Here is a 25,940-nt window from a genome sequence, read left to right on the forward strand (position 1 = left end):
TGCCTGCAGACCATCTGAGGGCCAGTCCTAGGGATTCCCCATGGGTGGCCCACTCAGGATCCTGTGGCCCTCTCCTCTAGCTCACACCCTGGTGCCTCAGTATCTCCCACTGGGATCCTCCTAGCTGAGGCATCTCACATCAGCCCATCTGGACTTCTTCAGGAGCATCCTAGCTGGGTTCTCTCCCTCTGCCCTCTGCCCTTTGCCCTCCTCCATGCCTAAAGTCCCCCAGGCTCTGAACTGCCCTCCAGGTCTTGGCTCCCAGGCTGGTGTCACATTTCTCCTGCTGCAGCTCTGAGTCCCACTCCTTTGGACCGTCTCTTCTCATGCCCAGCTCTCCCCCAGACACCCTAGCTTCACTTTCTCTCTGCTCAGCCATGCTGTCCTGCCTCCCTCATGTGCATCCTGGAAGGCCTATCTTAAGAGCAGCCACGTACAAAGCCTTCTCAGTGCTCCTCAGTACCGGGATCTCGCCTCTTACTCCCTGGGCTTCTGCTCCTGCTTGGCCTAACACTGTTGCTCTCTCATTTTACTGCAGCGATTACTCCTCCCAGGCAGCACCATCCTCTTGGGAAAGGAACTAGGCCTTGTTTGGGAGAGTTATGATCCCAGGAAGGCACTTGGTAAACTGTCCCTTCTCACAAGCTTCACGAAGTCAGGACAGTGGCAAGGCCATGACTCAACACTTGGCTCAGGGAGGAAGGACTCCATTCTACAGCCATTTACCTTTGTCACCTTTGCTTGGCCTGAGCTAGGAGTGAACCTGACTTTGAAAAAGCTCTACAGTACCTCTGGCAGGGCTAGCCCTCGCCTGACGATGTAGGCGATTCTGCAGGAGGAAGATGTTGTTTAAAAGAAACCTAGCCGCCCTTCTGTGCCAGGTGTGTCCTCTCACCTTCTGCCGGTTTGCCTTGCTCGCCGTGGTTTCCAGATCTGTGTCTTCATCGGATGCTACACTGTCATAGTCTGGCTGGTCGTTGTCTTGACTCTCAATACTGTGCTGGTTATTGAGTGTTTTCAGTATGAGCTCCACATTGTCTGTCAAGAGAAGCAAACAGTTTACTTCAGGCTCAACACATCTTTTCCCTTCCAAAAAAAATTTACTGGAATGACTTTTTGGTTTAGTCATTTAAAGGTCTGAAAGAAAATAACAGAAATAGTAATGTTATGTTCACAGCAACAGTGGGATAGCAGAGAAAATGATCCACCTTACGGGCAGATGTATGGAGGGACTCAAGCATCCATCTGATCCAGCTGCCCAAAGTGGGCAATTAAGGAGATGGCTTAGGAAGGAGCTGCCTGGAATGTATACACACGGTGTTGCCCCAGATCATAAAGACGTAAGATAACATAATATGATTTGATTATAATTGTAACACGTTCACAAGGTGATGTCAAGTCAAAACTGAAAGTAAACTGTTAAACTGGAACCTAGAAACTAGGTGCTCAAGAATACTGGCAGTTAGTCACCTGAATCTGAGGAAGGAACAGGGAGGGAATGGATCCAGTGGACACGCATGTATGCATTATTAGGAGTGTCAATTCCATGGGGAGGGGCAGGGATGATTTAGAGGCTTTGACACATTTTGAATAAAAAATTTCATTTCACAGACTACCCAAGTCTTTCCCGTTTCCCTCAGGTGCCTCAGGCTCACCTGGGACTTCTAATGTTGTTTTCCAGATATCCTGATGGTGCTATATGCGTGATGAATTACAGTTTGTTAAGAGGACTAGGTTCTTAATTTTGTTTAAAAACTCATGAATATATGTGATTATAGAAGTAATAAAGATTAAACACAGGAGCCAGGGGTGGTGGTGCACCCTATAATCCCAGCAACTTGGGAGGCTGATACAGGAAGATCAGAAATTCAAGGCTAGTCACAGCAACTTAGGGAGGCCCTAAGCAACTTAGTGAGACTCCGTCTCAAAGTAAATAAATAAAGTTAGCTGGTAAAGGGGACTGCTGGGGATGTAGCTGTGTTAAAGCACCCCTGGGTTCAATCCCCCCCCACCAAAAAAAAAAAAGATTCAATATGGAGAATTGGAAACCAGTGAGCAAGGAAGACAGAAATTACCTATGGCCAATGTTATGTGCTGATTTCTTTCTTTCTTGTCTTTTCTCTACATGTATACACAGTCAATGATTGTTAGTTTCAGTAGTTATGTTCTAAAAAGCTGCTGGGACTACTGAGTGAGCCAATACCAAAACACGGTTCCCAGGGGAAATACAGGGTTAGGCTCCTGTGAGCCTCTGGGCACATTTTCACCAACTGATCAACACACAGTCTTGTTTTGTATGTTTTTCTCTTTAAAGACACCTTATTTAATACACATGGTTGAGTCATTAAGGTCAAATCTCTGACCATCAGCACTATAAGTCATTTGAGAACAATGCTTGTTGAACATACATTTTATCTGTAAGGCACATCTCAGCTTCTTCTTTTTTCAGTGCTGGAGATAGAAAGCAGGGTCTCATATGTGGCAGCAAGTGCTCCACCTCAGAGCTACATTTCCAGCCCCAAGCACCTAAGCCTCCTTGCTCTTAGAACACTAGATAGCACCCTTGGCATGCTTAGGGCTACTTTTTTTTGATACTAGGGATTGAAACCAGAGGGTGCTTAACCACTGAGCCACATCTCCAGTCATTTTTATTTTTTTGAGACAGGGTCTCAGTAAGTTGCTTAGAGCCTCACTAAGTTGCTGAGGCTGGCTTTGAACTCATGATCTTCCTGTCTCAGCTTCCATAGCTGCTGGGATTATAGGCACCCGGCACTTAGGGCTACTTTTAAAAGGCAAAATCATCAGCAAGAAGCACAACAGTGTGAAAACTATGGCAGGAAACAGGAGGCAAGGATGCCTTGCTCCACGTCAGTCAGGAGTGTACATTAGGTGCCTGCATGTTTTTGCCACTCAGCATACATTTGAGAATGACCTCGAAAGTACATCAAGTATTGAATTTGGGGGTTAAATAAAGATGAATTTGCAACTATGGCGTCTGCAGATGAAGATCAAGTGTGTGCACATATTAACATGTGGTACACACTTGTATATATGTATGTATATAAATGTTTTCCTTACAAAATTGGGATTATAGTAACCTTTAAAATTTATTTCTTTATTCCATATTCTCTAGAAAAAAAGATGTTTGTATACCACTTAAATATGTAACTAGTCACTCCTCTACTGATTATTGCTTAGTCTAGTTTTTGGTGTCATACATAACATGCCTGTAACATTTCTGATTATTTCCCTTCAATTAAGTGGAGGCACTTTTACAGACTTCAAATTTATGAAACCCTTGGCACTGCACCTTCGCCAAAATGAAAACACCTTCCAGAACTTCTTTATTCCTGGCTGACCTGATACAATCAAATGCCTGAATAAGAGGAAAGAACACACTGTTGTCAGGTAACGATTCCTATCTTGTAGCAAAAGTGATACTTAGTAGAAACTTAATTTTCATGGTACATTACTTCATGTTTAAATGCCTTAAATAAAAAAGTATAATTTCTATAATGACAACAATAACAGTCACACAGTAATGGGCTGGAGAGGAAGCAGTTCTTAAGCACAGAGGCAATCCCTGGGCTACTGAGCAAGACCCAACAGGGCACTTCTGATACAGATGCTCAGAGTCCTCTTCATAGTTTTGAATCACAGATTTCTCACTGCAGACATTTAAAACTGACAGGAACAAAGTTTAATTATTTAGAACTCAGTTTTGGAGATAAACAGTAGTAGATGAGATGCAATTTCAATTAGAAGAATTTCATTTCTTATGACCTTAGTAAGATTTAAGTGGAACTTTTGGGTTAATTTCAGGGTGCCTTTTTATTGGTAATGTAAATAACTCCAAAAGAAAAAAAATCATACCTAAGATAAATCTGAAATGGTTAATAATTTCAAATACTATTAATTCCCCAGGACTGAACTTCTCATCACAATGTATTACCAATAAAACTTATAAGATTGCAACCTATCATGTCAATGGCTACTTTTACAATGTAAAATTCAGCACTTGTGTCTTAGAAGGCCCCAAAAGCACACAGAGGTGAGACGCTTACCTTTTGAACCAGAGAGAGGACTGCCCTGCTGTCTCCTCTTGGCATCACTGAGAATGTCGATGACCAGTGTGGCAAACTCATGGGCATTAAACCGAGCTAATTTCTGTCTGCCCTAAGGGTGAGAAGATAATTGGAAATATTCTCACTGTAAAAATACAGACACCAACAGTTTGCCCTAACTAGTCAGAGTACTGAGAAGCTTCTGCAAAGATATTCCAGCCCAATCAAAGTACAATCAGTCACAGCTATAATCAAATCAAAACATTATTTTCCATGAGACGAGGTTAAGACCATTTATATCAAAAACTCTTAACATTTAAATTCTCCCAATCTGTATTTGTTTTTGTGAACAAGAATACAATGGATTTAGCTGGGGATCCAGCTCAGTAGTACAGCACTTGCTTAGCATGCCCGAGGCCCTGGGTTTAGTCCCCAGCACCACTTGCCTGCCTACCTATCTAAATTAAAAAAATGGTTCTACTTAATGCTTTTCTTCCATTAACGATTTACTTTTGAATTAGACACAGTAGTGGAAAATTAGTTTGGATGAAAATTTCTAAATTTCAAGATAAAGCTGTAGTCCAGATGTGGGGACTCCGTCTTCATTTATAGTCTAGCTAATCATAAAAACTGAAGCACTTTCCTTGTTTACTCACTGCTTCTCCTCTTGGAAGCTGAGATGATTTTTAATGTACTACTTTTACATATAGTGCTTTGATAAAAATCACTATATAAATATATTTTAATTTTATTAAAATATTTTCCCAAAGAAGAACTCCCCTATAAAAGGATATGCTTAATTTTGAGGCTTCTGAAAAACTGGTAAACAAACTGCTTATATCTAAAATCTACAGCAATCTGAAATTTCATCTGTAGCACAAACAAAGCCCATCACATTGCCAATTCAGAGTATCCTTCCTTATGTATTTGGCTAATTTGCCTTCAGCCTACTTGCTTCAATTACAGTGCTTCACAAGCCATTTCTACTTCTTCTGTGAATTGTTTTGTATTCTTTCCTCGTCGACTATTTACATCTATTGCTTTTCTTTCTTTTGTCCAGTGCTGTTCTGCCACTGAGCTATATTCCCAGCTCTTTTTGAGACAGTGTCTTGCTAAGTTGCTGAGGTTGGCTTTGAACTTGTGATCCTCCTGCCTCAGCCTCTGGAATTGCTGGGATTGCAGGAGTGCACCACAGCACCCAGCTCTTATCCCATTCCTTATCACTCTGAATTATTTTTATGCATATAAAGGACATTAAATTATAACCACTCAAAACACTTAAGATACTCATCCTGGAAATATCAAACACCATGACATCAGCCATTCCCCAAATAATACCACTAGTTATTTTTCAAACTGAGCTACTTGCCTGGTTTCGTGTTGATGAGTACTCGGGATTGACCGGAAGAAAGGGGACGACGGTTGTCTCGGTTACCAGGGTGCTGTGGTTTTGCGTGGCAAGCCAGACTAGCCAGAGGAAAGAGCCAGAGACAGAATCTGGTCACACCTGGGGTGCCACTGCTCTGCTGGGAGGCACGGCTCACGCATTACTAGGGAGACTTGGGGAAGCACACTCTGAAGCCAACACACGCAAAGGTACACGTCGACACACGAGTTACCAGGACGGTAGAAATTGGGCAAGTGAAACACAGGCTGGCAGCTGTCACCGCCCACTGACAACAGAAGCTTAGCAGATAAAGGCACATGTTAAGTCACCTGCATCAGTCTCTCGCCTGTCAACTTCATCGTACACATCCATGGCAAGTTCTTCAAACAAATGATTACTTAGCTGAAAGTAAAAAATATCAGGAACACAAGGGACAACGATTAACACCAGGAGGACGAGAGGGGACCGTGACTTATTCACCCTTTTATCTCCAATGCCCTATTCAAAGCCAGTACCCAGAACCCTGCACAGACAACACTGCACCACCGTGCAGATGCCCTAGAAGGTCTGCCTCCCACAGCGGCCTCACTCTCTGTGACACAAGGCAGAGCGCTGCTATGAGGAGGGCAGAGGCAGCTGAGCTGCACACTCAGAGGTGGATCCAGTCCCTCCTCTCCCTGGGACAGCATTTGTCAGCTCTCCAAAATGTAAGGGCTCCTAACCCCTGAGAGGTGAGAGGTGGAAACAGGCCCTTTGACAGGATCAACTGCTCCACGGCACAAAAGGTGACAGCAGACCTGGGGAGGCTTCTTCACTGTCTTGCTGGCAGCAGGCCTTGGACCCCAGCACAGAGGGTCCCTAACAAAGCATGACCCGACTCATCAGTAATCTGAGCTGCTGTCAGCTCACAACACAATCACCACAGGCTGAGGTGCCGAACTGGCAAAGTCAGGGACAGGGACGGGGGACAATCAAGGTCTTTCAACTGAGATGAGGTTAGACCCCTGGCAGGTGGCACTGGCTCTCTCCATACTTTCTACTTCATGAAACTCACTCTGGCACTGGTGACAGACTCTGCCTCCCTGCTCTGTGAGGGCAGATGCTCAGTCTGCTAAATTGCCAGCTGTGTTCCTCACATCCTAAAACAGACCTGGCACTCGGCAGGGGCTCAAGGATCAGCCACTCCCTACCCGATTAGAAGGTCTTTGTGCAGCAATTTAAAACGCCTCCCACAGAGACTTCTAGGGAGGAGTAAGTGAAATGTCTATAATACATTGTTGAGTGAAAAAAGCAGGATACAAAACTGTGACACACATGAAATAAGAACTGAAAGAAGCACAGCAAGACGCTGAGCCCGAGTCCACTTAGAGTACAGTGACCGAGGATGACTCCCCCTGCTCTATTCTCAATACCTCTAGTGTGCTCCATTACATCTGAGTTAAAAATAAACCCTGAAAGCTTGCTGCTGGATAAGACAATGAAGGGCCAGGAGCTTGGACTTGCTTGATTAATACCCAGTTTCTTCTGCTAGAGGACTACAGGCATGATCGTTGCTGTTACCACTAACATGACAGCACCGGTCAACGCTGACTGAGGGCACACATTCCAGGCACTGTGCTAACAGCATCTTACTTAATACTTAGACACCTCCATGTGGACAGGGTTTACTATTGTCCCATTACACAAACAAAGAAACTGAGGCATGGAAGTCAGTGGTTTCCTAAAGTCAAAAGCTATTCAGTGCTAGACCTGAGATTCAGGTTTAAGTCTCTCAAAATGTTAACATTTACTAAGTCAGGAAATATACTGGTCTTTGATTTTTACTAGGGAGGGAGGAATGAATAGGGGAAGGAAAGAAAGAAGAGAGGAAGACAGGTAGGAAAATGAAGGAAGGGAAGAAGGAAGGGGAAAGAAGGAAGAAATAAGGAGGGAGGGAGGAGAGGAGAGAGGAACAAATGGCGACCTGGCCCTGGCAAGAGCAGCCCCTGTGGAGGAGCCAGCAGGTGAGAGAAGCAGCTGACCTTCCTGAGCAGCTGGGATCTGCAGCTCTGCTGCAGCACCACCTCCCTCTTCTCGGGGCGCTGGGAGACTCAGGCACTCTGCCTTGCAGAGAAGTGAACCTGACCCATCCAACTCACAGCACAAGTTCATGAGACCCTGTGCTACGTTCCATTCAAGGTATTTATTTAAGGCCTGTGCAAGCAGGATATTAGACATAACTTTAGCTTTCATGCAGCTTCTAGCCTGGCAAATGCAAGAAAGTCAAAGGGAATCTGGGATTTATCTAGCTTTAAATTAGTTTGAATGAAAAATGTGCTTATATATTATGAATAATTAAAAGGAAAGCACAAAATATTTTGTGCTGACTTCCAAGCATACATCTTAATACATGGTCTCTAATTTAAGAAAGGCAATAAAACAAACAGACACACAAAATCGTACATAGAGAACACAGAGACGCCAAACATTGCATAAAACACATTTATTTCATAATACAGTTAAGTACTAGTAAAGATAAGTTCATTTTCTGTAATATTCAATACTTAATACTATATTAGGTTCTAGGAAAGGGTCTTGTCTGAAAAGGGGAATGAGGAGAAAGTCATCAATGAGGGAAGCTGTGGTTTCAGAGTTGGGCTTTGGGAAGGCTGCTGCCTGCACTGTGAGGTGGTCAGACTCCAGCTCCTTGACCGAGAAAGGCAGGGAAGTTGCGCACGGCAGACACGCAGGCACAGAGGGTTCTCAGAAGAGGATGTGCGTGCAGCAGTTCTCTGTCTCAGAATGTGAAAACACACACACACACACACACACACACACACACACACACACACACAGGACTAGATGGAAGCAGGTCAAGGTCCCAAAGCTAAGCTGGAAGATGACCTTCAAGGTTATGAAAAGAAGCTCAGAATCTGATTCAGAGAGCAAAGAGAAGAGGTCAAGAGTGTAACCTGGGGTTAAAATGGCTGGGGGGATTCACTTGAGGAGACTGGACCAGGGGAAATGGTTCCCAGAGAAGTCAGTTTCCAGGGTCCCTGACCATGGCTGGGTGGATCACACACACAAGGATCACAGTGAGGCTGTGACCTGGGGGGCTCCACGAGCTGCCAGTACACACGTGTCTGGACCACCAGCTTGTGAAAGCAGGAATCTGAAAAGCTCTGGTGGACGGCACAGGATGGGCGAGAGAGTCATAGCTGAACTCACCGCCATGCCAGCACCAGCTTTTATCATTACCTGGCATCCTGCACAGCTAGAAACAAGCTTCAGGAAGGGCACCCACTTCTCATTCACAGAGAACCAGGCAACTTTCACAAGGAGAAACAACTTCCTAATGTCACAGGCCCTGTGACATTTAACATGTTTACTTTTAACATGACAGCAAAATGGGAACATGTGCAGCAAAGCCTATGAACTAGATACACCAAATAGCGCTTTCAATCTTCATTGCTACATACTCAATGGTCTGCTTCTAATTTGTCACCTGAAAGTATGAAATAAAGTAATCTGATGCAACAGGTAACTTGGACCGAGAACAGGCATTGGCAGGACACACTGATTCCCAAACTGGGGTTCACAGTAAAGAGATACTCACAGACTGAAGTTTCTTCTTAGCAGCTTTTGCCAATTCAGACAAATCCAGGCTGCTAAGAAAATGTACAAAACTAATAAGCAAATAAATAGAACCATGTTTGTGAGCTCTATAGAAGCTTAAGATACCCACAGGATAAAAACTTTACACTTCATGGACGCACTGTCTGAGTCAACCATCCTATGGCCCAAGAGTCAGTGAGGAAACTGAAACAATATGGTCAGAGTGACTCATTTTAGAAGTACAGCAGTCATATAATATATGATAAAGAGAAAATCACCCACCAACTAAATGATGAAAGCCTCTGTCAGGTTAATCTCTAGGTCCTTATTATGTGAGGAGTCACGATTATTATTATTATTATTTTTGGTACTAGGGATTGAACCTGGGGGGCAACTTAACCACTGAGCCACATTCCCAGCCCTTTTTATTTTTATTTTGAGACAGGGTTGCACACAGTTGCTTAGGGCCTGGCTAAGTTGCTCAGGCTGGCCTCAAACTTTCTCCTGCCTCAATGTCCTGAGTCACTGGGGTTAGAGGCATGCAACACCATGCCCAGCTATAATATTTGAAGTATTTAAAAAAAAAAAAAAGAAAGAAAGAAAAGAAAAGGCAAGATAGAAAAAATATGAAAAGGGAAAATACAAAAAACCAGAATGGCAAGATTATATATGAAATAGCAGTTAATCATTTCATAAACTCTTGACAACATCTGTGCAAAAGTAACTGGCTAAATAGGGTTTAGCCAGGTTCATCCCTGTAAGCAACCTATTTATCCCATCTTACAAATCAGGGGTCGGCAGATTATGGCCTTCTTTTTGCTCAGCCCATGAGTTAAGACTGGGTTTTTATATTTTTAAATGATTGGGGGATTAAACAAAAAGGAAGAGTAACATTTCATAAGATATGAAAATTATATGAAATTCAAATTCCAGGGTCCAGAAAAGAATTTTTATTGGAACACACATGGCCATTCATTTAGTGTCCCCAGATGTTTTCAACTAAAATGGCAGAGTTGAGGGGTTGCCACAGAAGCTGCAAGGTCCATAAAGCCTAAATCATTATCTGGCCCTTGATAATCAAGTTTGCTGATCCTAGTTATAGGAAAAGAATATAATCTCTTATGGTACAGAAATGTTTTGGGAATATGATCTTTTGAACAATGTGTGATCACAACTGGCTAAAACGGTGACAAGATCACTGACTCCAATTTCCTCATCAGTAAATTTGTTACTTGTGCTCTTTCAAACTTAAGTTTGATATGGTGGTTTACTTACAGCCGTCTTATTTCCAAATTGTATAGCCATAAAAGAGAAAAATGTATGGGCTTTGTTAAACACAAAGAGTATAATATATTTAAACACTATACAACCAAGGAAATACTGGGGGCAGATAAAATTGATTGATATTTTGAGGGCCTTACCTGTCTGCCATTTGAGGTATTATAAAGTGCTGTCCGTTTTTGTGATCTGAAACAGAAACCAAAGTTGTGTTCATATAAATATGGATAGGATCTATAAAGGAACACTACCATTGTTTTCTCAATGTGAGTTTCACCATCAGCATTTTTTCATAATTATGAATCATGTGAGGAAAAGAAGTTGCTGGGTTGGCTACAAATTCCTGAGGACATGGGTGGGATCAAGGACCATATCTTCATTTTCCTCAGTAGGCAGGCAGGTCTGGACACCCAGCAGAAAACATGCTCACTGCAAACCTTAGGGCTAGTTCACACCTGGGGCGAGTGATGACCCTGAGCTGGGGAGGAATGCCGAGGGAGTGGAAGCAGCTCACGCAGGCTTCCATCAGCTCACTGGGTGAGACCTGGCACTTCACTGAGCTTTGGTGGCTTCTTCAAATTAATCAATTAACTGAAGATGGGGCTGGGGCAGGTGGTCTTTGCAAAGTCAGAAATTTTATCTCCCAGGATGTTGACAGACTTGGTCCTATTCCAGCTTTGGAGGACACTGGTCCACATTCCAACAAATACAGCTGTTATAAACATCTATACAGGCTTTTGTGTAAGCATGTTGTATTTCTCTTGGGTAGATACCTAGGAAGGGGCTGCTAGGTTATACGGTAAATGTATGTTTAACAGGGTGAGAAGCCACTGGACTTCTGCCCAGAGTTGCTCTTTTATTGTGTGTGTGGTGAGGGGGATTGAATCCAGGGCCACTCTACCGCTGAGCTACATCCCCAGCCCTTTTTAAAATTCGATTAATTTGGGCCAGGTACTCACTAAGATACCCAGGCTGGTCTTGAACTTGTGATCATTCTGCCTCAGTCTCCTGAGTTGCTGGGACTGCAGGCATGTGTCACCACACCTGGTTAGCTCTATCATTTTGTATTCCAAACAGCAACCTATGAGACTTACGGTTATGCTATTGTCAGTGTAAGGTTTATTTTATTTTTAAAATTTTAGTCATTCTAATAAGTATGCTTTGGGATCACACTGTGGTTTTAATTTGCATTTCCCTAATGGCTAATGATGCTGAGTTTGTCTTCATATGCTCATTTTTTGCCATCTATTCCATTATGATCAATGATCATACTTCATAGAATTTTAAATCTTTTAGATTTGCTAAGGTTTATTTTATGACCTAGGATATGGTTTCCCTTCTTAAATGTTCAATGTGTACTTGGGAAGTATGGATATTCTGATGTTGGGTACAGAATTCTAAGAATGTCAATTAGATTGAGTTGGTCTTTCATTTGGTTTAGTTCTATATCCTTACTGATTTTCTGCCCACTCATTCTTATTGCTAAGAGGAGTGTTAAGTCTCAAACAATATTGTGGATCTGCCCTTTTCTTTCAGTTCTGTTGAGGTCTGCTTCACGTAACTGGAAGCTCTGTTGCTGGTCATGTACACATTTAGACTTATGTCTTGGTGAAGTGACACTGCGCATCCTTTATGTTCCTCTATCTCTCTCTAATTTTCCTTGCTCTGAGGTCTACTTTTCTGCTATGAATACATTCTCTCTAGTTTTCTTTTACTTAGGGTTTGTATGGAATGTCTTTGTACACCTTTTGGCATTTAACTTACCTTCATCATTATATTTAGAGTGGGTTTCTTGTACACAGTATATAGTTCAATCTTTTTCTTTAATTGGAATTTTTAGAATATAAATGTTTAATGTAATTATTGATATATCTGGTTTTAGGCCTCTCATTTTATTATTTATTTTGCTTGATTCTCAGATTTCTGTTTTTCCCTTTTTTCTCTTTTCTTTTTTAAATTTTTTTGAGATGGTGGGTGGGTCTTGCTATGTGCGTTGTCCAAACTAGTCTTGAACTTCTAGGCTTAAGCAATCCTCCCAGCTCATCCTTCTAAGTAGTTGAGCTCTAATAGCCATATGCCACCATGCCTGGCTTGAGTATTATCATCAAAATATCTTTTGATTATCTGAATAATTTGTAACATTCCATCTTAATTTATCTCTACAGTTTTTGACAACTCTTCTAAGTGGCTGTGCTAGGGATTAGAATACATTTACTTAATGTATTATAATATATATTTTTCACAAGTTACTAAGAAATAATATTTTACCACTTTAAGTACAATATAGAAATATTACCATATTTCTTTATTCTGTCCCCTTCCTATTGCAGCTATCACATGCATGATACTGACATGCTATAAACCCACCTGTTGACCACTTCTGCTTTCAACTCTCATGTGTATCTTATAGAACCATAAGGGGAAAACACAATCTATTTTATCACCCCAGTACTTATTTCTGCTGTTCTTTTTCATTCCTGAAGTTCCAAGATGCTCTTTGGTATCATTTCCACCCAAAAATATTCTCTAGAATTTCTCTTAGAATAATGAATTCTTATTTTACTTCATCTTAGAATGTCTTTATTTTGGTTTCAAAAGGTTATATGCACTGGATATGGAGTTCTGGATTGACAGTGCTTTTCTTTTTCTTTTTGGTACTGAGGACTGAACCCAGGGGTGCTGAACCATTGAGCTGCATCCCCAGTCCTTTTTATTTTTGAGAAAGGGTCTCACTATGTTGCTAAAGCCGGCCTTAAACTTGTGATCCTTCTGCCTCAGCCTCCCAAGTTGCTGGGATTACAGGTGTGTACTATCACACGCTGCAATAGTTCCTTTCTTTCAGTGTTTTAATATTATTGGATTTCCTTCTCATCTTCATGGTTTCTGATGAGAATCAGGATGATGCTCAAAAAATTTGGTGTTATGGGACAATTTGAATTAGGGATACTTAATTGTGAAATATAAGCAAATATTCACAAATTGAAAAGCCTCCAAAATAAAAAAAACATTTCTGTCCTAGGCACAATGGATGAGGGATGCTCAACCTTTAGAATGTGTTGGATTTTTTTCCTGGCTGCTATCAAGATGCTTCCTTTAAATCTTAGCTTTCAACAGTTTGGTTCTCATGTTCCAAATGTGGATTTCTTTGAGTTCATCATCTTTGGGGTTTGCTGAAGTTCTTGAACCTGTAAGTTTGTCTTTGACAAATTTTTAGAGTTTTTGGCCAATATTCTGTCAAACATTTTTTTTGAACAACACTCTTTCTCCTCTCTTTCTAGGAGTCCGATGGTACCCACGTCAGATCTTCCAGTATTTTTTTATGTCTCTACTCAGGTTTTTTTCCTTCCCACTCCTTTTTCTGTTGCTCAAATTGGATAATTTCTAGTGACCTATTTTTCAGTTTGCTGACTTGTTTTTGATATCTCTCAGGTGCTATTTAGCCTACTCAGTGAGTTTTAAAATTCTAGAATTTTGTACTCTTCAGTTCTAACATTCTTACTTGGTTCTTCTCTGTACCTTCTATTTCCCTGAGACTTGAGACTGTTTCTGTTTCTTTCAAGAATGCTTACTTTTACTTTTTTAGAGCATGGTCTTATTAGTTGCTTTAAAATCTGATAATTTCAATATCTATGTCACCTTGGGGTTGATTTCTATTGAATGCTTTCCTGAGATCTGGTTCTTCATCTATTGAGTCACTACATATGGTGCCTGGACATTTTGAATATTATGTTGTGAGGCTCTGGGCCTTCTTTAAACTCTATGGAGAGTGTAAATATTTTGTTTTAGCAGGCAGAGCAGATTGGGTTCTGCCTGCTAGGCAGGGTGAGAGAATGGGGGGAAAAACAAGAGCAATCCACACTACCTCATGCCTCTGATCAGACAATTTAGGCAACTGTGTAGCCACAGACTTGCTCCTGGGATGGGAGCTAACAGAAAAAGAAAGAAGGAAAAAACCCCAGGGGAATCCCCTGCTCTCTGTCTTGCAGGAGCTCCATTCACTGCTCCTAGGACTCGAGAGGGCTTCTTTGCCCTCGTTATGCCACTCGACTCCTATCAGAAGCACAATAAACAGGACCCTCAATACCAGCTTGATGGTACTTCAAGTTCCCTAATTCACCACTTGGATTTACTCTTCAGAGTCCTCAGAGAGCTACCTTGAGCATTTGGCCCAGGGTTTTTAGTGCCATTCATCAGGAGACAGGATGGGTGTGCCTACTCATCTTACTCGGCAGTGAAACTGCACCAGGGGCTCTTAACTCTACTGCACAAACAGGGTGGAGAACCACCATGTACATGTATGTGGACATTATGATCAGGGGTTGGCAAACTTTGTCCAGTGCTGAACAGTGAATATTTTAGGCTTTGTGGTCATGTCTTACAACAATTTAATTGATTCAACTCTGCCACTGTTGTGTGAAAGCGGCCACACACACGACGTTAAGTGAGGTGGTCGGGTTAGTTTGCAATTAAACTTTAATAAAACAGGTGACAGGCTGGATTTGGTTCACAGACCATGGTTTGCTGATCCCTGCTCCCTATCACAAATAAGATGACTAGATAAAGGTGAAATCACTTTTGGATTTTTTTGTATCTTTAGCAGAATTCTTCAAATAAGTACAAAAGCTGTTCCTTTGCTCTTCCATTGCTAGTTCCATGACATTCAAGAACTACAGAGCACATTCAACACTGGCATGATTATGCTCTGATTCTTGAAACAGCTACTGCTCCAGATCTAAAACAAAAGTTTTAAAAACTAAAAGTTCAAGGAGATTTGATCAACTTTGTGTCTTCTACATAGAGCTGAGAATTTGACCAACATCTTTTCATATAAAAACCCTTATTCACAATTTTTTCAAGGATATGTTAAAACAGAGGAGGTCATAAAAATAGTGTCCTGTCTTGTTTTTCCAGAATCTTCCAGGGTGGAGGTATGTGGAAGCTGTTATCCTTTCACTCACCAGGTTTTCTGCCACAGAGATAGAAGGCCAGTCTGTCGGTCAGCTCGTACTGTATTTCCACAAGGCGTTCTGCCAGCTCGTGGTGCCCTCCTTGCCTACCAAGAGAAAACAAAGTACCATTGATATCGCTCATGATTCACTGGCTAGAGAGCAGGAAAGCACAAAGACGTCCCCTGAGACACCTGAGCAGCTTAGCAAACATGACTTTTTAGAATAATTGACCTTTTTCGTGTGAGGCAGATTGTTAAGATCTACTTTGAGTCCCACTTTTATAAATTGTTTTCACCATCTGAACCACTCATTTCCTTTATTAATGCACAAAACAGAATACTTAATGAGAAATTCAAAGACTTATGAGAGGTATAAAGAATAAATTCGTGTAATGAAGTGAGAAAATAAAATTAATACATGGTTAAGCGTAGAGGTTCCAAAAAATTGACTAGAGTGTTTCCAGAAACATACAATGTCCAGACCTTGCCCCTGGAAATTCTGAATCATAAGGCTGGGATGGGTCTAGGCATCAATATTTTGAAGAAGGCCCTTCCTTCAGATGATTCTGGGTAACCAGTCTGCCTCTGGATGAGTCTAGAAACCACTTACAGAGCTTTAATTTAGGGAGAGACACACTGACCAAATGCAGAGCTCATATCTGAGCTACTTTCTTATCTTCTTCAATTTCCATAATAGAAAATATGTTTGCCTTTCTTCATTCATGAAATAAATATTGAAGCTGATTGGAATCCTTTTGGTCACAATACTTATAAATAAATTATTAGATTGAAAGACTATTACATGCAAGGTTTGTATGCTGAAATTCCAAGTAAATGATAAAGTACTTACTGCAGGCTCGCTTACTCTTTAAAGGTCAAATCTAGTTTCAGTCAGTTTCTTTTTCTATTATTCAAGACACTACAAAATACCCTCTTACTTACCACACATCTTTCATTTTTAACATACACATTTTTGTTTTACTTTTTTTATTTGCTCTTTTTAGATATACATGATAGTAGAGTGTACTTTGACATATTATATATACATAGAATGTAACTTGTTCTAATTCAGATCCCATTCTTGTGGTTGTATGGGGGATGTGGAGTTTCACTGGTCATGTATTCATATATGAACACAAGAAAGTTATGCCCCATTCATTCTACTGTCTTTCCTATTCCTATCCTCACTCCCTTCCCTTCATTTCCCTTTGTCTAATTCAATGACCTTCTATTCCCCCACCCATTTTATTGTGTGTTAGCATCTGCATATCAGAGAGAACACTTGGCTTTGATTTTTTTGGGGGATTGACTGATTTCACTTAGCATGATGGTCTCCAGATCTATTCATTTGCCAGCAAGTGCCATAATTTCATTCTTCTTTATGACAGAGTAATATTCCATTGTATATACCACATTTTTTTTTATCCATTCATCTGTTGAAGGGCACCTAACATACATGTGTTTCTTTCTCTTTTTTTTTTTTTTTTTTTTTTTGTGGTGCTGGGGATTTGAACCCAGGGCCTTATGCTTGCAAGGCAAGCACTCTACCAACTGAGCTATATCCCCAGCTCTCTTTCTCATTTTTAAAAATCTATGGAATCACAAAATACTCTATAACTGATGGTATGTGATAATTTAACTGGCAGAACTTTTTTTCTTTTGTGGTGCCATAAGAAATAATGATGCACTGTATAGTCAATGTAGTCTCAGGTCTGATGAAATACTGTATTGCTGTATTGTCATTCCCAAATATTCATGGATCCCTTCAGTAGGGTCTCCTGCCATGCTGCATGTGCCTGTCTCCCCACATCCAAATCTTGATTCTGCCTTTCCCTTATCTGGAACACTGCAGCTCCTCATTTGCATGCCCCAATACAACCCAGTCTTCAAAACCAACTAAAGCAATTTCCTAGTCTTTTGGGATGCAATGAAGAAAACTTACATATGCTTTTTAAAATCTATTGTCCATTTTGCCAATGAATCATGTTTTATCTTGCCTCAATGAACTCTTTTAGACCCTTATAAATCATCTCTTCCAAGAGACAGTAAATTCCAGGAGGACAGAGGTTAGTTGATTCACCATTTTATCCTATATGCAGCAGAGCATGGTGCTTTGCAGTTAATAAAAGAAATTTGGAAAAAGAAGGAAAGATGATTGATCTTCTGTCATTTAAATGATATTCAGGCTAACCAATGGAATACTTATTTTCCAGCATTTAAAGTTTTTGAATAAAGAAAAATTACAAGGATTTTACAGTGAGCACTCAGATGTTCATGACCTAAAACGTATAACTAACATTTTACTACACTTTTTAAATTATTTATCTATCCATAGATTCGCTTTTAAGGTTAAGCAATGACTAAGAATATTAAAAAACTGAGACAGGTATGGTGGTACCTCAGCTACTTGGGAGGCTGAGGCAGAAGGATCCTAAGTTTGAGGTCAGTCTCAACTTAACAAGATCCTATATTAAAATGAAATAGAAAAAGGGTTGGGGGATATAGCTCAGTGACAGTGACCCTGGATTTAATCCCTAGTACTGCAAAATAAAACAAAAAGTAGGCCTATAATTCATGATACCTGATTTGCACTAACTATGTCTCAAACAGCAGGCATGATAAAGGATCAAGTTAAAGACTAGAAGCAAAGCATACAGGTTTTATGATTCTATGCTTCCCCGATTTTGCCAGACTACGCTTGTATGTGTTTGAAATATTTTCATCTGCAGAATAATAGAATGCAAATCTTGTTTTCGGTACTGGGGATTGAACTCAGGGGCACTTGACCACTAAGCCTCATCCCCAGTCCTATTTTGTATTTTATTTAGAGAAAGGGTCTCACTGAGTTCCTTAGTGCCTTGCTTTTGCTGAGGCTGGCTTTGAACTTGAGGTCTTCCTGCCTCAGCTTCCCCAGATGCTAGGATTACAGGTGTGCACCACTGCACCTGGCTAGAAGGTAAATCTTTAAAGGGGCTAAACATTAATCATCTACATCTTAGCTACCAAGCAATGAATAACACCCAACACAGAGAAGTGGCAAGAATCTCAGTTTCCTACCTTGCATAATCAACAGGAGTTTTCCCACTAGAATCTTGTGTGCCTGGGTCTGCTCCATATACTGCCAATAATTCAGCCTGTAAAATCTGCCCTGCTTTGGAGGCGACATGGAGTGGTGTATTTCCTTTTTCCTAAGAGTAATTAATAAAAAGTTGTTAGGAAAGCAAATTAGACAAACTGAAGGCTACTTGAATATAACTCAGTTTTAATTTAATATCTGAAGCAATTCGTGACTTCTTACAGGATGAAAGAAGTTGGCTTGGGCTCCTAAAGATAACAGTCTCAGACAGGTTTCAAGATTCCCAGTTCTCACACTTGAATGGAGTTGCTGAAAAACACACAGACAAAGAATTTTTTAAAAGCGCCAGGAATGATGTAGTAGAGCAGCTGGTATACTATTTTAACATATGATGCATTAATAACACATAATCTTTATTTGGCTTAGTATGGTGGACGGAACAGTCTTTCCTTTGCTGGTCACAACCACTTCTGGGTTGTAGGGTGGATCAGGCTGAACTGCCCAAATGCAGGCCTCTTTCAATCAAGTGGCAAAATCAGAACCTCAGTAAGAGACAATATGAGGAGGTTGGTTGCATGTGGCTCTGAAGTTTGAGGGACCTGAATTTCAAGTTCTAGCCCTTTCAACCTGTATGATTTTGAGAAAGTTCTTTAAGTAAGCTGACCCTCAGTTTCCTCATCTCTAACATGGTGATAGCAGTCAGGTGTGGTAGTGCATGCCTATAATTCCAGAGGCTTGGGAGGCTGAGGAAAGAGGACTGAGGGTTTGAAGTCAGCCTTAGCAGCTTAGTGAGGCTGTAAGAAACCAAGTGAGAACCTGCTTCTAAATAAAAAATAAAACGGGCTGGGGATGTGGCTTAGTGGTTAAGCACCCTTGGATTCAATCCCTGGTACTCTCCCTCCACACACACAAAAAAAAAGAAATAAAAAAGGTGATAATAATGCTACCTATTGACAAGGTAAGGGTTCAATGATAAAGGGTTTAGCACTGAACCCAGCATACAGAAAATGCTTAATAATAATAATAATGATTAATTGATGTCATTGTCATTGACCTAGCACATCGACTTCTACACCGTGCAAGCTACAGGACTCTGCCTTACACTGTGCCCTCTCCACACACTATTCCTGGCCATACATAGTGATTTCCTGAAGTGTCTCGGGGTGGGAAATAGGCCTGTGGCATGCCAAATTCTGTGCTATTGCAGAAAAGTTCTTAAACAGTAAGAAGATGAGCTGACTTCCTTAAAGTCTCCAAGATTCAATAACCCTCATCATAGATATGGAACAAGTATTCTTGCACTCCATTCAAATATGTATTTTTTTTAAATTTGGTTAAAAGAAAATAAAACTGAGTCTTATTAACTAGTGGAAGTAAAATTTACATTTCTATGCAAAATATAGTATTTTGAACTGTGACTGCCCATGCTCCGTGTTAGTGAGCATTTGTCAAAAAGTGTTTGAAAGTAAAGATGTGCATTTCTTATGACATTCCTCAAAGATGTGCTAAAGTCACATAAAGAAAATCATCCACTCATTTCACAAGTATAATAAAACATTCTGTGTACGACAGCTTTGAGTCACAACCTACTTTCTGAAGCTCCTTCTTACTGTGCAACCTGGAAACCTGAAGGAGTTAGCCTTTTCTTTACTATGTTTTTCTAGTACTTATTAGAAACAACAGTTCAAAGATTTTTCAGTCCTTCTACAAACAAATTTTGAGATGGCTCCTATTTCAAAAGTAAACAAAAATTTATCAAAATACAATCTAAAAACGATGCTGAAAAAACACAGCTTTCTATGTACTTATTTCTCCTCTGCCCTTGTACCCCCATTACAACAAATGGCTTCCATTTGAATTAAGATTATAGATGAAGCCAGGCATGCCTATAAACTCAGTAGCTCTAGAGGCTGAGGTGGGAGGATCACAAGTTCAAAGTCAGCCTCAGCAACTTAGCAAGGCCCTAAGTAACTTAGGGAGACCCTAATTGGTCTGGAGTTATGGCCCTGGACTCAATCCCCAGTACCAAAAAAAAAAAAAAAAAAAAAAAAAAATTAGAGATGAAACTGATTATAAAAAAAAAGTTGTTACTGATTATTTACTGTACAAAAATGAGTTTTTTTCTTTTTTACCTTTTGACACCTTTCCACCCCAAATAAAAAAATATGCTACCTTATCCAGATCTTTTAGGGACTTTAAAAAGATATGACCCACCTTACTAAGATCTTTGGCAGTCACACTGTCGTCATCCCGGCAGGGCAAGCGATGGACAAACGCTAACATCTGATACTTGGCTCTGATGAATTCCGCTTTATTGGGACTGGTTCAAAAACAAAAAAGAAAACAGTTCACTTGCAGTTCAGATACAACATTCCCCATTCTTTGTACTGTAAAAAGAAGAGGAAGTGGCCCACATCCCCCACTAAGTGAACAATGCTGAAGTAAGTTTCAGCAGCAAGACCTGAAGTCTGAAAACATACATTAGTCATTGTAATGACTGGGACTGCAGAATACCTGCTTTTTATAGCAGTTTTCTTCTCTGTGTAATTTTCTGGATTGACTACAACCCTGGGAGGAAGTGGCATTTAGTCTCATCTCATAGGTAGCTGGTGCCGAGAGCCTAGATTTCTGGTCTGATTGCCTCTTGCTTGAGTACCTAGGTTTAAATCTGATCATATCTACAACCTTCAAGCCATGGTCTCCAGCTGGAGAAATCATTGACTCCTGTCCAGTAACCATGCAAAAAAGATGGTCCCCACCTGCCTCATTCTGAGTTTCCACCAGCAGAGAGCCTACATGCAACTGGGGTAACCACCTCCTGCACTGCCCTGGTGGAGGCTGGTCAAAAATAGCTGTACTCCTTTTAGTGGGCCCCATTTGTTATGAAGAAGTAGAAGTATTTATAAACATTCCACTCACTGTACTTTATCCTGTGGATTAGCTTTACGTCTTCCACTCATAATAGAGGCAGGGTCCAGTAAAGAATGCTCCCATATAGAATTTGCACCATTGTTATATAAGGTTTCAACCATCTAAAATCAAGCAGTATAAAATCATATTTTAATTTTACACAAATATTAGAAAAGAATCAGTGACAAGTGGGAAACAAAGTCCCACTACATATACTAAGATTGTTTGGGTTATTACTCATGTCATTGTTTTCTGATTTTAGAATGAGAAACATGAGCCTGTATTCAGGATTCAGCTTTGACCAGTATGGCAGTTAAAACTTTAAATGGATTTGATTGTACTACAGTCATATATTGAAGAAGAGGAACATTTTAGGGCAGTGTTTCTCAAGCTTGAACAAATACTATTTCACCCAGGTATTAGAAGCTACACTAGTTGTTTTTAATTTTATACATTTTTCTTTAAATCCACTCATTTTCAAAACGTTTACTAACATTGTTATGATGTGCTCATTACAGTTTTCTTATATACGTTAACATAACACAACTATTAAAATAAATACGTGAGTATTATCTATACCTGTCTTGAGTACCACTGATGGCTATGTTTCATATTTTGGGAATTGCTGCTTTAAGATCAACCCCAGCATTTTAATTAAACTGCTCATTTCTGAACTTAATTCAAATTCTATAATAGAGTCTGGCTTTGTAAACACAGACCTGAGAGCAGCATACAACCCCTTTCACATGAGAATAGGCTACTTGAGACTTCTAAGCAAAAATTATTAATAATCTACATCTCTCAATTTCATTTCAAAGCAAACTCCTAAAATGTTCCCATCTGCTTTTTATATTCATGGAGATATCATAGATCCAAACCTGCTTATTTGCACCTCTTGGTTCATGCAGGCAAGTTTAAGGGACAAGCTATGCAGCTGCCACAGACTTAGTGATGTGTACTCAAGACAAATGGAGGCAAAATGCACACTTAAACCTGAGTTCCAGGAGAACCTTAAGAATGTGTACCCCAAATAAAAGTACAAGTAACATGATATCAGACCCCAAATAAAACAAAGAGCCCACTTAACACTTAATGGAAGCATGAAATGAAAGCACATTAATTTGGTCTGACTAGTAATGAGAGATTCAAAAAAAGGAAATCAGATACTTTAGAAATTTTTAATGAATCCCAGTCATTCTATCAAAGCAGAAAAAAAATGTTCCAAAAATATTAGCAGGTACTCAGGACTAGGTACAGTAATGAAAAGTTTTTCAGGCAGCAGCTTTTGGAAACATTAATTATGGGATGTTTAAAAGATGGGTTATTTAAAAACAATTTCAGGGGACAATCTAGAAAGTCAGCAGTGAAAAAATTACTAGGAAATTTTAATTTCTATGTATAGATGATTGAGATTTGGGAACAAGATTTATGTTAGGAGTAGAAAAAATCTTAAATGATAACTTCAATATGGGATAATACTTAAACTATAAATTGATGGGCATGAAAACTCTATTTGATTATGATCCACTTTATAAGATTTAAGAAGTATACTAGTAAAGGTCTGCATAGTGGCACAAGCCTGCAATCCCAGCTACTTGGGCTGGTGAGGTAGAAAGACCGAAAGTTCCAGGACAGCCTGGGTAACTTGGCAAAATCTCCAAGGTAAAAAAAAACAAGAAAAAGAAAAAAAAATATTAATGTATATAAATATATTTATAAATATGTATGTGTGTGTGTATATATACGTGTATATATATTTATAATATATATATTTATATACATATGTATGTATATATAATATATATATTTATATACATATATGTATATAAACGTATGTGTGTGTATATATATACGTGTGTGTGTGTGTATATATATATATATATATATATATTTTTTTTTTTTTTTAGTAGAGAAACTTTAGTTGCTAAAACATAAATTACAAACTGGGTTCTTCTTAACCCTTACCTGAAGCAGTGTTGGAGGCCATGGTGTGTGTTTCAGATGCCTTACTTGGGAAATATGACGCCCTAGACTTCGATGGACACTGCAACACTCATCACATATGAAAGTTCCCCTATTTACCGATGCCCAGGAAGGATCTGAAAAGACAATGAAATCTCAGTGGCAAGAATACCTGCTAGCTGCTATACGACAGAATGGCAGAAGATATCTGAAGTTTGGTTTTTCAGAAAAACAAAACTTTTTGTTGTTTTAGTATGCTTGTCAACATATCTAGCTGGTAATCACGTCAAATCACACTACCTACTCTGGCTGATGAAGCACAATGCCAACTGACACCAACAGCCCATAATAAGTAGTTGTCTTTTTTCTGGTTCAGGGCTACAATCTGTAACTCTAATGTGGATCTACCATCTCAGCTGGATGCTCTTTCATTCAACATAAGAGAAGCAAATTGAGAGAGTACAGATGAATCTCCACAAACAGCAAGATAATATAATTTTGACAGTGAATTATCCACACGGCAGTACCTGAAGTAAATGAAATGTCTGCTGCCCTAATGCATGCTACAAATCAACATGTCTACAGGCTAATGGAAAGCTGTGAATGACAGAACTATAGAATTACTGGGTTGCTAGGGTTCTGAGGACAGGTGAATCTGGTCTCCTCCTGTAGAAAATGTTCTATAGTATCCATTAGTTGTTTTAAACAAACAACTGAGTCCAACCTTGCAAGTGATCTGAAAGACAAGAAGCCGCTTCACAGAGGCAAAGATGTAAAATAAAAATAAGTAACATTTTTGATGTATTAATACTTTTTTCCTTTGAAATTCCAAGTTAGACATCCTTTCAAACAAGAAGCAATACACACTTAGTAAGCAGGATGGATCTGGGTAAGTAAATGGAACACTTAAAACCCCCAAATAAAGACAAATCTCTACATTTCAAAAGACTCACAAAAGACTGACAATAGATGCCACTCAAGTTGTGTGGTCTTAGGGTTATATTTTTAAAGCCTTCAATGTCCTTAAAAACTCTAAAATGCATATACATCATCCTTACCATTTTTAATAGTTTATTCAAATCCTTTCAGACCATATAATGAAAAATTATGGGATTCCAATCAAAGACAAATCCTGGGAACCAGAGTGTGGTAGAGGAGGGCTGGCTGTGGAGGCAAGCCATTCATGGCTTGAACTCCAGTTCTGTCACTTCTTGCACAATGATCTCAGGCAAGTTGCTCGAGTATCCTCACCATGGGTGAGGTGGGAATAATAACATCTCCAGGGTGTTGGCATAAAAAGTAAAGTAGCTCTCCTATGGTAAGTATTCAGAAATGCTAGCTGTTCTATCTTTTCTAAATTATTCTCTAGTTATCAAGAAATATTTTAAAGAACCCACTGAAATTCACAATCACTGGAAAAAGTTTTTGATTGGAAATACTTGTACCATTGAATGTTGCACATGAACACTGTACCAGTGAGTAGAAATTTCAGAGGTTTTTAGGTAACTTAAGACTATGATATATTTAAAATGGAACAGATTCATTTAAAAACAATATTTAAGAAGACACGATCGCCAGGAGCATTGGCACACATGCCTGGAATCCCACTGATCCAGGGGATTGAGGTGGGAGGATCACAAGTTCAAAGCTAGTCTCAATAACTTGGTGAGACCTGAGCAACTTAGCAAGACCGTATCTCAAAATAAAAAATGAAGAGGGTTAAGGATGTGGCTCAGTGGTTAAGTACCCCTGGGGTCAATCCCTGGTACGAAGAAAAAAAATGATCATAATTAAATGTTCACCATGAAAAAAAAAAAAAAGTAAAACACAGCAATTCAGAGAAATGCAGCTCTGTAAGTACTACTATGACATTCTAAAGAGCAAAAATGAGAAACATCAAGATGAAGGACCCCTAAAAAGACACATTACAACACTGCTACTAATGACACAACAGGTTGGGTACAGAGCTTCGGTTGTCACATATCTTTCAGAGGATTCACAGTATTCTTGGAGGAAATTAAACAGGAATAAGACAACACAGAAAAATTAAAACTGAATTTGCAGGAATGAGGTTGGGTAACACCCTTCCAGTTTATCTGGATGCCAGGGTTTAATTTAGGTTCCATGGACGGTACAAATGGACTTTGAAAATGTCTGTGTTCTCCCCCAGATCTTGTGTAAATTCTGTGTGAAGGAGTAAGTATAGGTACATTTTCGCAGAAAGAAGGCCTTAGTGCTCAGTAGAATATCAAAGGGGTCCCTAACCCTATAGATAACTCTCATCAGGGCATGCACAAAAGGGAGCATAAATTCCTAGCTGTTCAAGTTCACAGAACACTTCAAGGTAGCCTCATTACATTCAAAACAGGAAGGAAGTGACTCAAGTCTCTGTAGGTCTGGTATTCAAGACAACTAAAAGGATACAATGGAAGAGAAAATGTTTCAAAATGCACAAAACCTGCAAAAATACAAGATAGCATTTAGAGTGGCTACATATAATGAGTGCCCCATATAATCAATCCATCAGGATCGGAGCAAAACAATGTATCTCAAGAGGAAGTCTGAAGCCAGACACATGTGAATCAAACACATCACAGAAAGCTCAACTGTAAAAACAACAAGAAAAGAAGGAAGTGGAACAAATTAACATTTTGAGAGAAAATGACAGTCTGTATAAACTTGGTGTACAAAACACCTCTTCTTAAACTCTGCCATCCCCTT

At 39.8% G+C, this 25,940-nt stretch overlaps 1 protein-coding gene across 12 annotated transcripts in view; it reads right to left on the reverse strand.

Moving 5' to 3' along the window:
- Positions 1 to 25,940, reverse strand: part of Git2 (GIT ArfGAP 2) — a 47,075-nt gene that overhangs the window by 19,658 nt on the left and 1,477 nt on the right. For 5 of the 12 annotated variants that reach the window (XR_007109777.1, XM_047560709.1, XM_047560707.1 and 2 more), the window contains exons 2-14: positions 23,223 to 23,356; positions 21,267 to 21,379; positions 20,562 to 20,667; positions 18,570 to 18,656; positions 18,329 to 18,459; positions 15,282 to 15,376; positions 10,467 to 10,512; positions 10,321 to 10,326; positions 9,047 to 9,098; positions 5,781 to 5,853; positions 5,434 to 5,531; positions 4,065 to 4,176; positions 896 to 1,038 (exon numbers count right to left, since the gene is read on the reverse strand). Coding sequence is in view for 11 of the 12 variants with exons in the window: in XM_047560709.1 (XP_047416665.1) it covers positions 896 to 1,038; positions 4,065 to 4,176; positions 5,434 to 5,531; positions 5,781 to 5,853; positions 9,047 to 9,098; positions 10,321 to 10,326; positions 10,467 to 10,512; positions 15,282 to 15,376; positions 18,329 to 18,459; positions 18,570 to 18,656; positions 20,562 to 20,667; positions 21,267 to 21,379; positions 23,223 to 23,356 (1,196 nt within the window). In the remaining variant the exon portion in view is untranslated. The remainder of the gene's footprint in view (positions 1 to 895; positions 1,039 to 4,064; positions 4,177 to 5,433; positions 5,532 to 5,780; positions 5,854 to 9,046; positions 9,099 to 10,320; positions 10,327 to 10,466; positions 10,513 to 15,281; positions 15,377 to 18,328; positions 18,460 to 18,569; positions 18,657 to 20,561; positions 20,668 to 21,266; positions 21,380 to 23,222; positions 23,357 to 25,940) is intronic. The other 7 variants (XM_047560711.1, XM_047560706.1, XM_047560703.1 and 4 more) reach the window with 3 other exon arrangements.

This window comes from Sciurus carolinensis, chromosome 8 (genome assembly GCF_902686445.1).
Source record: "Sciurus carolinensis chromosome 8, mSciCar1.2, whole genome shotgun sequence".
NCBI classification, from domain to species: domain Eukaryota; kingdom Metazoa; phylum Chordata; class Mammalia; order Rodentia; family Sciuridae; genus Sciurus; species Sciurus carolinensis.